Raw genomic sequence first — 17,176 nt, 5'->3', positions numbered from 1 at the left:
AATTTCATCTTGGATAACCTCCTGTATTCAAGTGTGCTATGAGCAGGCAGATATTCCACCTCCTGCTATCTTGACTACTCATTCGACAAGAGCTCAGGGCTCATCAGCAGCATTTCTGGCGCAGGTCCTGATTCAAGTGCATGCCTTCTCCTCCCACTATGCCATCACCCAGCAGGCTGGAGGTGATTTCAGGTTTGGGAAAGCAGTGTTACAATCCGTGTCCATGAACTCCAAGCCTACCTCCTTGGGTACTGCTTGTGAATCACCTAATGTGGAATGGACATGAGCAAGCACTTGAAGAAGAAAAACTGTTACTAACCTTTCCATAACTACTGTTCTTTGAGATATATTGCTCATGTACATTCCACACCCACCCTCCTTCCCTTCTGTTGGAGTTAGCTGGCAAGAAGAAACTGAGAGGGTGCGGGGCCGATGACGCCCCTTATACTGGTGTAGAAGTATGCGGCTCCAAAGGGTGTGAGAGCCGACCCGACAGATACCACTGGGAGAAAAATCTCTGGCAACAGTGCATGCACACCTAATGTGGAATGGACATAAGCAACACATCTCGAAGAACAACAGTTACAGAAAGGCTAGTAACCATTTTTTATTACTTCTACTGTTGTAGCACCCAAGTGGCGAGCACTTTCCAAAGCAAGATGAAGAAACATTCACAGCTCCAAAGAGCATGACGTTGGATTATTCTAAATCTAAATCCCCTTTTTGCAGGCCTAGAGAATGCCCATTTTACCTGTGTCTGAAGGTACATTTGGAGGCCCATAAAGTCACGATGGGTGTGTCTCCACCGTGTTTTAAAACCTCTGGCAGGAAGTCTCAGAGCCCAGGGCTACAGACCCAGGCTTGTGCTTGGGTGCTAAAAACAGCTGGATAGCTGCTTCGGCTGGAGCTCAGTCTTTGAAGCCCACCTTTTTCCCCAAGCTTCAGAGCCTGAGCTCCATTCTGACCCAAGTGTTTCCACAGCTGAGACTTGCTGCTCTAGGTTGTAAAGCGCAGTGTAGGCATATCCCCATGAGACTTACAGCCTCCCAAAGTCTATTTCAAGTTGGACACCTAGCTGCTGGGGTTTGGTTTGTTTTTAGCATGCTCCAACCTATTTGCCCTGCTGTTTTACCTTTGCAAGGGCTTTTTGTCCCCATCCTGCATCAGATTGTTTGCGCTATGGACATAGAGATGCATGTTTCTCCTCTCCTTTGGTTATCACAGACTGCTGCCATTAGAAATAGCTGAACCCTCTCTAGGTAGCTGCTGGTGCCTCAGTTGGCCCTGCTGCATGTGATGATGTAGGACTCTGGGCAGGACTTCTGCCTCTGAAAAGGAAGAGGGACAAGATTATTCTTTAGAAGCCCCTAATATGTTAAATTAACATTTTATATGTAGTTTTTTTAATCATTCAACTATCACTTTTATGAAGAGTGATAGTCAGTGTTAAAACCTTAAACAAAGTGTGTTCTCTGAACCAGCTTTCCTGATAGTAGATGCTTCTGGCTTTGAATTTTCTTAATATCTTAGTATTTAGTATCCATAGTAATTTCGAAGTAGATATTAATGAAGTTTGAAATAAAGATCTTACAGGTCCATTATATGGGGTAACACAATTCACTAATTGATCATTTCCTGTTTGGGGCTTTATTAACTGAGTCCTTTGCATGGAGTGAGGAGCAGGTTCTCTGAGAAAACACTAATGCAAAATGCATTAATGCTTAGTGGCAGAGGTTTCAATTTACCGGTCCCACATGATTATATTAATAAATTCGGGATTAAGTTCTATCAATTTTGATACAGTTTATCAAAATGTGGATTGAAGAAACTGTGCAAATAAAACAACTTCAGCCTGTACGGTACAATTGTGGAATTATTTAAACTTGTAAGTGCAAGTAGAGTTATAACTGCTTTCATTTTCCATTTAGGAAAAAAGTCTCATCTTAGGAAAACAACAGAGAAAAAGCTCCCAACAAAAGAAACCATTGCCAAGCTGCAGCAGTCGGAAATTTGGAAAATGGAGAATGAGTTCTATGAATTTGCACTGGAGCAATTTCAGTTTGTCAGAGCACATGCAGTTCGGGAAAAAGATGGAGAATTGTATATTCTGGCTCAAAACTTTTTCTATGAAAAGATATACCCTAAGTCGAACTAAGAACAAGGTATACTGTTAGATCAATGGACTAAACCTTTGGTCACTTTGTCATCTTAGTTCTCAGCCCTGGAAAATAGTTTGCTGGTAGACCTCTGAGGCATTTCTCTCTAGAGCTGAGGAAAGTGGGCTGTGGATCACACCAAAGGTGTTGGATACTTGACTTAAGCTTCAGTTCTTTTATCTAACTAATAGTTTCAGTGGGTGTTACTACCCTTTCCCTGAAGAAACCTACATTTTCCTTTACAGATATTAACTGCACAGAGGTTCTGGTTGAAAATACAAACAAAAAATGCTTCTATTTATGCTGTTGTTGATTCTCAGAGCAATTTATTTTCATTTAAACTTCTATAAACAAGAAATCATTTGTTTTCCCAGCTTCTACATGGAGATTTTGGTTGTATACAATTATGAATAGTGTTAATAACTGGTTGACATCTGTGCTTTGTTTTTGTGAGTCACGTTACATGATATTCATTGGAATGATCAATCGTGTTCTGCTAAGAAATGCTGATGCTGGATTTGCCCATATATATATAAATGTGGTTTTATTAAAAAGAAAAGTTATAACTAATCATTAGTGTTTTTAAAAATAATTTCCATATTAATATTGTAAAAAGAGAATCAAGGCAGTATTTCCTTTTCCTCCCTCACCCCAACTGCCACTGAAGTTGGGAAAATTCTGCAAAGAAAGTTGGCATTGCCTGCAGTTTTAGTTAATGCTTATACATCAGTATAAAAAAAACCCTAGTAAATTCAATATCAAGTTGCTCCATGGATTCTTTGTAATGACTGTAAACTGAGATATTGGTGAATCCATATTATGACTCCATTAGTGAGCTGTGATATGGTTTGGGTTTTCCTACTTCTTCTATACTTTTACCTGTAGAATATTTTTACTAAGGTGCTTTATAATGTGTTTTAAAGCATTGCATTTACAAAAGGAGTAAAATGCTGTAAATACTGCATATTTTATGTATTTGGACCAAAAGGTTACAAGTAATTAGATGAAAGTGGTTTTTGCACCAGTTTTGTTACATGTGAAGTAAAAACCATCTCATCTGATGTTCGGCTTCCTATTTTAGTTAACTGTTGGACATCACTGAAATGCACTTCAATGACTTCTACAACTTTACTAACAAAATCAAAAGTTTGGTTGAGACACGTTGAACTTGACATAAATGTGTTTATGTAACCGCCTTACATCACTATTGTAAACTTGTATGATTTGCCGTTATTAGCAGCTTGAAACACCTGGTAGATTAAATGTAGTTGAGATTAGTGAACAGGCGTTTGGGTACTGGGGACACTGTGTTTTAACAAACTGCAGTGAATACCTACATGTAACTTTTTTAAAAATCACAGTAATTACCCCTTTTTTCACCTTCAGTTTATAAAAATTAGTTTCCCTGGGTTTGATTGGGGTGGGGAGAAGGAGATAATGTGACATGTATTTGAATCCCTAAGGATGGTGCTTAAAACAATAGTGTAAAGTTATTAAGATGGAGTTTCTTTAATGCATTTGTTTTTTGTAATATGAAAATGATTGGGAGTTGAAAATCATGTGTACATTGGATGTTTGCTGCCAAAAACGCAATGATCCAATTATGAAAGGATTAATTGATACTGTCCAGTACTAATTTTAAATTTGCTTTACTATCCTTTGGACCTTCCTCTTTTGAGATTTAAAAAACCCCACTTTTCTCTATTAGCTGTTCTCCTCAATTAGGTACTGGTGGGTTTTCCTTTCTGATTACTGATTTATGTAGCATGCACCGGACAGGATTTTGCTTGATTCCTTTCCCGTGTATCAGCTTCATTAATGATGCCAACACATCACTGGGGAACAGGATTTGCTACTTGATTTATGTTTCTTCTACTATCTGGTTGTCTAGCTGGACAAGAAGTACTGGAGAGTCATCATAGAGTGGCTATTGCAGTTCTGAAATTTTCTGTTTAGACTGGTAAATTTTGGAAATACAGTGGATATTTATCATTAAAAAAAATGAACGTTTTTAGGGCAGATCACATTTTGTCCCCCATATAATTTGGTTTTATTTGCTTAAAGCACCTTATTTTCTTGATCCTTTTGTAAAATTTTCAGAATATCTCTGAACAAAGATACAAAGTGAAAACACAGTACCCAAGTAGCTAACGAAATAGGGCATTTAAACATACAAACAAATGCCTTAGTTTGAGAAGAAAACTATGGGTGAAATCCTGGCCCTGCTGAAATCAGTGGAAGTTTTGCCTGGATATAATCATATAAATATAGTTTTTGAACTTCTGCTCCTCTTCTGCCAATAATCATCTTAAAAATAGATTAAATGTCTCCATTTTAAAGGAGACATTTATTTTTCATAGTTCAAATCATGGAAAAAATATTTTATTTCCTCACATAATAATATAACTCCTGTCCCCTACTTGCTGTGAATTGATAAAATTGAGAGTGGTGATACAGAAATATGCATCTCTTTAGAAACTTACTAATTTAAAAATATTAATTCAACATATTACATTTTGGGGTAGAGGAGGAATCACAATTGTGGCTACTTTTATATCATATGAAATAATTCATTCAGAGTATTTTAAAATCCTTTGACCTCAAACTTCTGCTTCTTAAAGGGATAACCAACTTTACACATTTTTAATAACCTACTCTATTCTTGTATTCTGTAATTCTCCAAATCACAGGTTATTAAAAGTAATTTACAGTGTATAAGTGACAATTTGTCTCAATACTTTTCCCCTAATGAGTCCAGTGAAATTTAGTGACTTGCAGATGGTGTGATCATTGGACTTGATTATGCAGCCTTTTGCATGCACATCTCACATTGAAGTCAATGGGGGCTGTATGCAAAGGTAGCAGGAAGAGATTTGCTTTATGGGAGCAATTTGGGGTGAAATTCTGGCCCTTTAAAGTCAGTGGGAGCTCTGCCATTGACTTTAATGTTGCCAGGATTTCACCCTTTGTGTTCATGCACAATATTTAAAATATTTTAGGAAATGGAAGCCCCAAAATCAATGCTGTGTACAGTGCGTGCATTTATGTTCAAATAGTCTGTTTATTATACACATCATGAATTCCTCTGAGATAATTTAAAACAGGAATCACAGTTTATACTTTTAGAATGTAGCAAAGGAGAAGCAGTCCGTCTGGGAGTTTGGAATGCTTTTCCTAGATGTTTCACATTTCTTAAGATGTTCAGCTGCTTCTGCGTTCCAGTAGTATACATTTGCCTACTATAATCTTACATTAGTGCTGTTTATGTCAAGGGAGGTCCAATTGCTATTACATTTTTGCATCAATTTCACTGATATTGAAAAAGTATGTATAAAAAGAGATGTTTGTGATGCTGTCTAAACTATGCTGCTTAGGCAGCCAGATGAAAAACCTGTTTCAAAGTGCACTGCCAGCTTAGCTCTTTAAAAGTGGAGCTTATTTTAAGACTACTGGAGATCAGACTTGCAGAAATTGTAATGGGTGATTAGTTGTTGGGATATATTATGTACTTTAAGCCCATGCAGCTATGTAACCCTTGCAGCGCTATTTATAAATTGAGCCCTCTTTGTGAAGACTTTGATAGCACATACGGTACTTATAAATGTGTTTAGACACTTGTACTGTCTAATACTAGATCAGAAATTTTCTGTAGCTTCTGTATTAAGAGAGTTAGGTTTGTGAGCATCTCTAAAGCAGTACTGAATGTAATTTTGAGAAACATGGATTGTGCCTCATGACTTTTACTTTTTAACTACACACACACACACACACACACACACACACACAGCTAAATAGTGCCTTTTTTCCTCACAATCCATGTTGAAGATGCTCACTCCTGCTCTTTTTCCTCTCTCTCCATATATTGATTCATTTGTGCAATATTATCCCAATGTGAAATCATTTTGTCACATTTGTTTGAGATAATTTACTCAATTTTCCTCACTATCATGCCAGCTTCTGCTGTTGAAGTGTTGATTACTGATGCAAATGCTATAAAATAAAACACCCAGTGGGAAGGGGAAAAAACAGTCCTGTGTCCTGTCTTAATATTTTTCTTGTACCATTCGCACTGATATTTTTCTAGCAGGCATCAATATACATTATAATGAACTTCACTTGCAGCCATTGTTGCTGGAGCAGTTTCCATTGTGGTTGATCTATAAAAGTTTTTATAACTTGTTTGTGGGATTATTTTATTAAAACTGCTGTGAGTAAACTGAAATGTATAGCCCTGTATCACTTGCATTGGAATCTCTGATTGGAAATTAATAAATTGCATATACGGTGTATGTTATAATGGAAGTGTCAGTGGAAAGAAGCTCTGTGTAATAAAAAATTAAGATTTCTAAGAATGAAATAGGTTGACATTTAAGCAATGGACTGAAATACACGTGCCTCTCACCATTAGGTGAGCATGAGAGAACATATATGTGAGAGATGTTGATCACATTGCCTAATACTTTACCGGAAGGTGCTCAGATACTATGTGGATGAGTGTGGTATATACAATAGAAATGTAGTATTGGCAGCTGCAAATGTAAATATCTTCAAATGAGAAGATCTCATGAGCGCACCATCCAGTGGTATTCTCAATGTAGGACTTGCTAAATGTGTATTATAAACATTTCTAGCCCTTCTGCTCCATGAAGCAGCTGTCTCAAGTAGCTGAATAGTCAGTCAACTGACCCAGCCAATGTGTTAGCTTTGATTACTTAATAGGATAGTTCTTAAATATTTGGCCAGAGCATTACGAGTTGAGAACCAACTGTCACATAGCGTTTCAGCTCTTTAAGTTTAGTGCTACTTTCCGCTGAGGAGTCCATTGAAGGTTAAATGTCTCTTGCATTGATGAGTAGTCTTTTTCCCGAATTCCCCTCTCTCTATGTATATGTATATCTCTCTAGATAGATAGACAAAATCGAGCCTTAAAACTGATCTTTGTTATCCTCACAGGTGTAATTGTTGCATACAGACTTGTATATCTTTTGCCTTTTATCAACCAATGGGAAGTTGAGAGAGAGAGAGACACTGTGGCCTGTAAAAGGATACAAATTCATCCTCTAAAGGCATCTTTTCCTGAACTGAACGATGTAGTAACAGAAATAACTATTGCCCCAAAAGAGGCATATAGCTCACTACATAATATATTAGTAATTAATGTGAGCTCTACTGTAAAAGAGAAAATATCACAATAATATATCAGCATATTAATTGCCCAAGCAATCTTATAAAATGAATGCTGCCATTTTATGGCTAATTTAATCTCTTGAATTGGAATTAATTGGAAAGCCTGTGCTAAATTTTTCCACTTCTTGCTTTTTCATTTTACTTTTATTAACCTGTCTAAATCTTACAGTTGAATTTAGTATAAATTTCCTTATTGCTTAATAAAATATAAGCTGCTAGTGAATCTCAAAGCAATGTCCAGATGTTTTCTTCAAGTACAAGTCCCCCGCTATGACCTCTCTCCATGCTTGATTACCACATAGCACAGATGTGGTAACTTGCAATAAGAGCTAATTTAAAGGACCAATAATAGTCTTTTATTAAAAAAAAAATCTACAAAGAACACCTGTGGCTTAAAAATGAAGGCTTAAAGACCTTTCACCTTGTCATAATGACCCACTGTATCACCCATACAAATGAAAAATACTGTGGTAAATAGACTCTGTCCATTTTCTAGACACTTACAAGATTTATTCTGGATACTACACTCTTGGGCTTGCTGCACACTCAAGCATTAACTTTTTATAATAAGAATAGATATAAATATAAATATGGCTGCATGAGGAATGACCCACACGTCTCAGTAACTATAATAAAAGTTTCAAGCCAAATAGAGTGAGAGTGTGTGTGTGTGTGTATAAATACACACACACACATAAAAATAGTAATATTAGGCTTGAGAATTGTGGCTGTAGTTTGTATGGATCATATTTCTTTGATATTTTAGAAATATTTGATTTGCATGTATTTGAGCCGTAGACGCCTCAAACACCCTTTATATGTATTGGAACATCCTGCAATTTGATATGAATTTGTCCTCTGAGTTAAAATGATGTTTCTTGATCGTGGTTCTTATTTCTAATGCTGATATCAATTTTAAATAATAAAGGAAAACCACTTTCCTATGTTGGGAACAAAACAGAATTCATTGTTTATTTTGTGTAAGTCCAGGAAGTCTCAAATGTTGCAAATTTGGTACAGAAGTTTCTATGCTCTAGCTTAACTAGAAGTTTTGAGCCTGATGCAGGAATTAAGTGAAATTCCATGGCCTGTGTTGTGCAAGAGAGTTAGAGAAGATGATCATACTTGTCCTTCCCAGCCTTAAAAACCATAAATTTACCTTGATAAACATTGGTTGAGTCTGTTGGCACAAAGTATTAGTCTTTTGCCTCCCTATTTAGAATAAAATAAAATTAAAAATGATGGATGGCTCAGATGACTGACACGCTTGTTAAGTTATTGCCTGGCTTGGTCAGGACTGTCAGTGTAGTCAATATGTGGTGGGGAAGGGAAAGAGAATGCAACTTCAGTTATGTAATCCAGTTCAGAGTGTAACACAAAATATGTGGTCTTATGTGTGAAGCCAATATGCAATGAACACAGATAAAGTACGAGCAAAGACATAAGTCTCTCTTGGGGTTGCCTTTGAGACCTTATCCACTCAGGAGTATGTTGGGATAGCTTCTGAGAGCCTGTCCTCTCTCAGTAGCATCCAAGACTTTATCCACTTGGTTCCCAAGAACTTAGCTCAACTTCGAACTCATCACTGAGGTTTCTGTATTGACATACAATTAAAGCACACTTGAGTTGGAATATCACACATCCAAAGTTACACAGCAAACCTCTTCCTTTATACAAATGTATACATTACATTGCATTTAGTGTACATTGCATCACAGGTTTTGGAATTGGCTTAGTCACTTTTGTAGGAATCAATCTCTATACAGCACGCATTGTCCATGCACAACTTACTCTTTACCTCATTTTACATTCCAAACTTATCTTGTCCATTGTTATCTTGTTCATTGGGTACGCCCCCTTTATTTTAGCTAATAAAGACATTTTGTTGCCAGCTTTCTGATTCATTTACCTCTCTAATCCTGTCTCCCAAGAAATGAGGCCTCACCCATGTTTAGTTACTCATGTCAAGCCAAGCATGCAGTCTCTATACAAAGATTATTATTTAACATTTATACTGGGGGGATTCCTAGTGGCAACAGCCAAGGTGGCTTTCTTCAACTTCAGTTACCCAGTTTGTGTATCTTGAGCTACTTCCTTTTCCAGAGCTAATTCCAGACTGCAGCCATCAGGGTCAATACTATTAAAATAGGAGTTCTAGCTTAAGTGAGAAATGGATCATCCTCCATTTTGAATCCCAAATAAAACTCTCTAACAGAGCTGTGAGAAGCAAGTAAACTGCAATCATGGAAAGGAAAAATAAAAATAAATAACCAACGCTAGGATAGTCTGGTACCCTTCATCCAGGCTGTTCACTTCAACAGAGAAGATGATCATGATCAGTAATAAGATGATGGAGGGAGAATCGATAGTCTGTTCTCTTGGAGAAGATGGCATTTCAGACTTCAGTTTTGGTAATCAAAACTCATTAACATTTAATGGTTTTTCAAGGCCTATATGAAACTGTTGAACAGTACAAAACCCAATTTTTTTTTTGCTTTAGCTCTCTTTGCCTTACCTTTGTTCAAATCTAGAGAAGATGCAGGGGTTTCTATTCCTTACTTTAGGATATCCTAGGTATCCTAATACAATGCTCTGAGACAAGTCCATCTCTCACTAAGGCCCATGTACAAATTCTATCTCCCTAGGCATTGCTATGAGATCTGGAATAATGTCCTCAGATATTTGACAAAGCAACAAAGAATCCTGTGGCACCTTATAGACTAACAGACGTTTTGCAGCATGAGCTTTCGTGGGTGAATACCCACTTCTTCGGATGCAAGAGGTATTTGACAGTTACTTAAGAACATAAGAACAGCCATACTGGGTCAGACCAAAGATCCATCTAGCCCAGTATCCTGTCTTCCAACAGTGGCCAATGCCAGGCGCCCCAGAGGGAATGAACAGAACAGGTAATCATCAAGTGATCCATCCCGTACTTAACCTATTTAGACGTGTAGTTTCTCCTTGTGAAGTTTCATCTTTCTACAGAGTCCATGCAACAGAAAACAGGAATCTTAACTGTGATAAAAATTATAGCCTCTTCACTAAAAGCATCTCAGCCAGCTCAGCCGTGATTCTGCACAACCTGGCTCAGGCTCTATATTTCCCCCAGCCACCTGGCAATATCTATCAAGATGGATTTTTTTTGTATGATATCTTCCTATATCTAGTCATTCTTTTCTCATATTGACTCACCTGTAGTGTCAGAGGAAGAACGAGGTTTTGCCTATAAGGAGGGTAAGTGGAATTACAAACTAATAGAGAAGTTAAAGACCTTAATTGCTCAGCTCTGTATGTGAAAGTGCTGAAACATCTCCAAAATCTGAGAGATTTTATTACCTGTCCTTCCTCTAGTGTCCTCTCTCACAGGAGAAGATCTACACCAATGTACTTCTAAAACCAATCATATGAAGACCACTGGAGATGCAACTAATGAGAAGAAAGCAACTTAGATTGTGACTATCAGAAACTAGGTCTGTCAAATGTTGACATTCCTAGAGAACAAAAATTTGATTAGGAGCCTATTATACTCTAACTCGGGTTCCTCCATGTACCTAATCCTTTTGTCTGGATCCAATGAGCATCTCTTGTATTAACTTCTGTTTTGATGTTGGAACCCAATAATTTCTAAGTGTCCTAGCGTCACTGAAGCCGCTTTATTCTATGATTCAGAGTTAGAAAATTGCTTGCCCAACAATAAATTTAAGAACAAAGTTCTCTAAATTAGATGCAGCCTATAAGATCTTGTGAAGAGGAAGAAACTCTAATCTCATGAATTGTCTGTTGAAATTATCTCAAACACTGGTCCAAATATAGATTTGCCACTTTTTATTAGATTGCTGTAGAAATTGGTCAGTTTTGTTTGCAATAATAAATCTCTGTTAAAAGTTCAGAAACAAAACACCACCCCAAGCCCTGCTTTTTCTACTAGATCAATGTTCCCTCCACATACTTTTTCTGGATTTTGCAGTATAGCATGGAATTCCATAGGCATGCAAGTGACCATATCCACCCTCACCAGATCACATAGTAACTGGGTGAAATCACCAAAATACTTATCCTATGGATCAGATGGACTTTATGGAAAGAGTGACATTCCAGCACTAAATTTTTCAAGTCTCGTATACATTTTTTCCTTTGTCAGCAATTCCTACAACATTTTTCTCTATTTTATCAAGACTTCGGTGGGACTGCTTCTGTGAACATCTGTTGCCGCATACTATTATAATATTGCATCTTGTTCAAAACCTCGGTCCTTGTCTTCAGAGCTTTCAGTGATCTGGGCCAGCTGTACCTAAAAGCTCTCCTCATGCTGTGAGCCGGCCATGCTTTTCTGGCATAATGGAATCTTCATCCACAACATGTAAAATAATTTTCCAGGAGACAGAGCACTATTTGTTCCTGTGGCAGTTTGCTCCATAGTCTTGGACTAGCTGCTAAGAATGACCACAAACCTCACAACTTTCCATTCCAAGCGCAAAGCACATTTCTTCAACTTTGTCTCTGCTAGTAATCATGCATAGCACGTCATACATAAGTAGAAATGGAATTTGGTTTTAAATCTGCATGTAATTTCCACTCTGGGTAGCTACATCACTTGAGACCCCACTGGGAGGCACTTATAAGAGTGATGGGTATGGTGGAAGAATCTAATTAGGATAGATACAGGTCACAGAACTGGACCTCAATTGAGCTCTAGTGAGGGTTTATGAGGTCTGAGGGGTTTGTCTACACAGCCCATGGCATCAAGCCCCCTAGCCTCGATCGACAGACTTGACTAGCGGGGGTCATGCTGTGTAACTGTGTAGAAGCGCTTTGAAGTTGCGGCTCGTGCTCTGAACCCTCCCCTGATGTCAGAGCCTGAACTGCAACTGCAAAATGCTGTCTAGACTGCAATATTTAGAGCAATCGCATGAGCCCTGTTAACCCAAGTCTATCGGCGTGGGCTGGAACAGTCTCCTGTTTCACGCTGTTTAGACATACCCAGTATGTTTGTGTGATGGAGAGGTGTTTTTGTTTACCATTTAAATGGTCTGTCTCTTTGTATTGCTTTTCTTTCTCAGAGTTATACGCTTGAACCATTGTTTTTCTTTTAAACGTGTTTTCTTGTATATGTGAAACAGTTCTGATCAAATATCTTATCCAAAAGGAGGCACGGATTTACTTCTCCTTTTACCCTAGATTGATCTTTCCTCAGCTCTCAAAAGATCACCCCTCCCAAGATGATTTTTCATTCATCCAGATCCAAGACATCAGACATGGAGTTTAGGTGGCTGGGATTCTTACTGATCAATTCCAAAGGTAGTGCAAAAGTATCGGAAGGAATCTCCATCTCCCATCGGGGATCACAGCCATATAAATGTATATTGTAATCTTCCTCATTGTCCATGATTTAACGTGAGATATTTGAGAGCACTATGATTAACTTGAGAACCTGGCAGTGACAATATTTCATCTTTTGCTTATTTTTCAAAATTTAGACATTTAGGCCACAATTTTCAACTTAGGAGCCTAATTGGTAGGCCCCTATGTTCATATTTAATTATCTAAATAAACTGATCTTTTCCGAGGTGTTGTGCACCCACAGCTCCTATCGAAACCAATTAAAACAATGCCACTTATTTTGGTGCCTAAATATCAATTTCAGTGACTGTAGTTAAGCATCTATGTTTGAAAATTTTGGCCTTATGCCTCTAAAAATTACCCAGAAAACTTTCTTCTTCTACTAAGTCTCTACTTGGTATTAAAATCACTTCTCAAACTTTGAAACTTTTTTATCATTTTCTCTGAATCTTCTTGCTTGCAATCACATCTGCAAAAAAAAAAAAGTGAGTTAGAAGCATTAATCATTTGAGAGCCTCCTATCTAACTCTTTGAAGACAAAGTGCTGCTTCTGCTGATTCCAGACTTTTTGCCTAAGGTGTTTTCTTCTTTCCACATAAATCAAGAAACCATACTGCTGTCGTTATGTCCAAATCTTAAAAAAAAAAAAAAAATCGCCTTCAAGGAGCAGTAACTACCTTAACTACCTTCCCTATGATGTCACAGCCATAACAAAACCAAACCAAACTCAAAGAACTCAGGCTTTCAGGAAATATCGTAAGTTTAAAAAAAAATGCTCAAACCAACTTCGGCCATACCAATTAAAAACAAAAATGCTACTCTAAGAGTCCAGATCCTCGACTATCCAAACGTATGTCTGCAAATGAAGCACTGTAAGAAGTCAGTTGGAATAGTGTTGAGATGTTTACTGCTCCTTCCTAGGCTTCCCCCAGACCTCTATTATCTATATAATATAGACATCAAGTTTGTGTTTTTATTAGCAACGTTGTGTTGACTTCCACTGATATTTTTTTGTTTTGATAAATTCTCATCAGAAAAGAGTACAGAGGTGAAGAGAAGAACCAAATAGTTGTTACAGACTTGTGCTGTGGAGGTAAAGTTGTTATGCTTATAAGAAGCACATGGGATCTTTTTCAGGGGAAAAGTCAAGATGCCGCGTTTATTGGAAATATAACAATTATCATATGCATTCAATCACACACACACTCTGTCCCTCCAGTTGATGTTATAGTTACCAGTCCAGAGTCCGGATCAATCTAGTGGGTAGAGAGGAGCTGGATTCTGTCAGTCGCAACACGATGCTCCGGGGAAGTCTTGGAAGGATAAACCCAAAGTTTCATTGCAAAGCACCCTGATTATATAGTGACTTTCCTTCATTGGGACCAATGAGTTTTGCACGGTCTTGCTGTAATCAATTGTCGTTTGAAGAGTGCTTGTTTTCTTAAATTATTCTTTTTATTTTTTATTTTGTTTTTTTCATTAGTCTCTCAAAGTTACCCCATGCTGGTTTTGATCACAGCTATCTTGTCCCCATTGATAGGTGCCTGCCACATCTTTTAAAGTCATCAATCTGCCCTCCTCTGACATCTTAATAGGGGCAATCTTCCTGGTGCCCTTACCTGTCCATCCTTGATTCCTCCCTAGAACATCTGGTCCAGTGATGGCCTTCATACTTATCTTCTAACACACACACATTCCTCATTCACACACAAAACAGGTTTGATTTACACACAGCATTTGAACAGGAACATCAAATTGCAATGCAAAAGAAAACAATCATTGCATTCTTTTACTTATTTCAAAATGCTAAACCTACAACAAAGTGGTGACCCTAAAAGGTCTATTACTGCCTTGAAATCAGCTTGAGACACAAGATTCTGGCTGATGCATCTTTACCAATGGCCCATTAGGCCATTCCTTTCTACTTTCAGAAAGGATGGCTGGCAGAATATGGTCAAATCATACACCAATACATTTAATGCATGCTACATTATTATTCTTTGTATTTTGCATAATTTAGAATGAAGGATAAACATAAAATCTTCCTACTATATAGTGAGTCTTCTTATGTGGGTTTTAGTAATAATGGGATGGTGCCATCATCCTTTCCATCAATTTGTAGCTGTTCAAGATAGAATGGATGTTTCCTAACCCCTATTTTGTCTAGAACCATATGTGTAGCATAATTCAAGGATGGATCACAGTTTAGGCTACTTTCCCTCAATTATTCATTAGCTAGAGATGAGCACTTGAAACAGATTAATTCGTGTATATGGAGAAAGAAGATGAATTCCTACATCCATCCCCTCTCCAGATGACTGCTTTTCTGTTCACTACTAAGGCAAGCCTTCCCATGTGGCAAGCAGTCTTCCCTATAGAGTGCAGTAGGTTCTGGTTTACCTTTAGATGTCTTGGTGACAGTTGGCTTAGTGTTGGGATCTTTTCTCATTCTAACAGAAGAGAAACTCTGACTGTTCATTACCACTACCATTTCCTGTTTCTGGTTCAACACAACCTGTAGGATTCTGCACTTTGCTCAGTAGTGCAGCTGGTGCTTAAAACAAACAATACTATGGGTCAAAAACAACATTAATTTTCCAAATTGTATCATTCTAGGCAATATTGATATGTCCTTTATTAACCAGGAATAGGACATCTATCTATCTTAAACACTTATGTGATCCCCATTACGATAGTAGCTGAGCACCTCAGAACCTTTCAATGTATTTATCCCCACAACACTCCTGGGAGGTAGGGCGGAGCTGTTTATCCCCATTTTACAGATGAGGAACTCAGGAACAGAGAGACTGTGTGACTTGCCCATCGTCACACAGGAAGTCTGTGGCGGAGCAGAAAATTAAATGTGTGTCCTGAGACCCACGTTAGCTCCCTAACCGCTGAGCCATCTTTTCTCTCAAACATCTCTCTCCTCTGGCATCAGCTTTATTCTGAACAAACATCATGGCTTTGAATTTTTTTGATTAAAAAAATAATAAAAATAATAGTACCCCTTGCCTTCATATAGTCTAACTTTGTACTTGGCTCTTTTTTTCATTGCCTAAAGCATGATGGTAAAAGGATACCTGAGAGTTCCTGTGGAACACTGCAAGATGTAGGTGACACAAACTCCATGTTCTTTGATGATGAAAAGGTTAATGCCCTGGATTTTTTTTTTTTATTTGTAGCTTCCTGGAATCATATCTGGGTACTGTATATGCTCCCTAGGGCTTCAGGTTGAATCACAAAACCTCTAATTAGGCTGGGAATAAAAATGCAGTGAGCAGCAAGTTTCTGAAAGTTGGAACCAGCAAATTTGACCCTCCCTTTGGAAAAGGGTCAGGCTACAACAGATGTGTGAGCAACTAGCATTAGGGAATTAGACTGCAGGGTTTACTGCACTAATTTTTCCAAATCTGATTCTTGCTTCTGTGGTTTTGTGGGGTGGAAAAAATTGCCATGATTACAGTTATTTGTTTGCCATATCCATATAAAAACCCTGAGAAAGTGCAAGCAGTGGAAGGCAATATGACATTCTTAAACAACTGTATTGGAGCCAGCAAGGACAACATTTTTCAGAGCCGTCTATAGTGAATGCTGAAGATAGCCACGTGGCAAAATATGCTACCCATTGGAAGAAATGGAAAAAATTTAGAAAAAAGTCACATTGTATTAAGAAAAGTGTGTCTGCTAATACCCCAGCCAAGAAACATGAAAGCCGTGAATACATAATGAAGAGGGGGACTTTGAATATTTTAGTCTCTTAAATTAAAAAAAAAAGTGGAAAGCCAAGAAAAAGGGTAAAACCTTTAAAATATGGAAAATATAAAGATGCTGGACTAAGATTTCTCAAAATGAACCCTAACTCTGCTCCCTGTATTCCTGCCCACTTTTCAGCAAAAAAATGAAGCAACGGTATGCTTGTGCCCTGTGTGCACCTCTAACATTGACAGTATGAATCTTATTCCCACACCCTGGACTTGTATGGTACTATACTCTGTATGATATGTAATCATGTAAATTAAGAGCTCTATAATAATGCATTTGCACATGGAGGCAGAGTTAACATTCCACGCACAGCTGTAACTTCAGTATTTTGGTACTTCAGCATGCAAATTGAACATTGTCTTTTCTATGGGTTTCTCTGGGATTTTATGAAAAGAAAGATGAGTAAAGAAAAAAAGGGGCTTCTTTTTCTAGGACTTTAAAATTTTCCTGGCTTCCAAAAACTTCAAACAAGTCATGTAAATTCCATAATCTGGGCCCATTTACCCAGACACCCTGTGCTAGGCACTTTAGGAGCCCTACAGGTGGGAGCCCCTCTAGAACATCCCTCCCAACCTGTGCAATTCCTAAGGGGCGTCAGAGAGAGTTTCCCTCCTGCACACCTTACAAAAGTCACAGGCCCACCCTTAGGCTGGTACCATCAAATTCTTTTCTCAATCCTAGGGGTCCCCTCCAATTTGCAGTAACCAGAATTTTCATTATGCATT

At 37.9% G+C, this 17,176-nt stretch overlaps 1 protein-coding gene across 2 annotated transcripts in view; it reads left to right on the top strand.

Annotated features, from left to right (window-relative positions):
• HS2ST1 (heparan sulfate 2-O-sulfotransferase 1) overlaps positions 1 to 6,184 on the top strand; it is a 161,244-nt gene extending 155,060 nt beyond the window's left edge. For both annotated transcript variants that reach the window (XM_039483815.1, XM_039483816.1), the window contains exon 7: positions 1,929 to 6,184. In XM_039483815.1, the coding sequence (XP_039339749.1) occupies positions 1,929 to 2,155 (227 nt within the window). In that variant the 3' untranslated portion in view covers positions 2,156 to 6,184. The remainder of the gene's footprint in view (positions 1 to 1,928) is intronic.
• The last annotated feature ends 10,992 nt before the right edge of the window (positions 6,185 to 17,176 follow it).

The sequence above is a fragment of the Mauremys reevesii genome, linkage group 8 (assembly GCF_016161935.1).
Source record: "Mauremys reevesii isolate NIE-2019 linkage group 8, ASM1616193v1, whole genome shotgun sequence".
Taxonomy (NCBI): Eukaryota; Metazoa; Chordata; order Testudines; family Geoemydidae; genus Mauremys; species Mauremys reevesii.
Note: the sequence above shows the minus strand (reverse complement) of the source record. Positions and strands in the feature narration are given on the sequence as shown.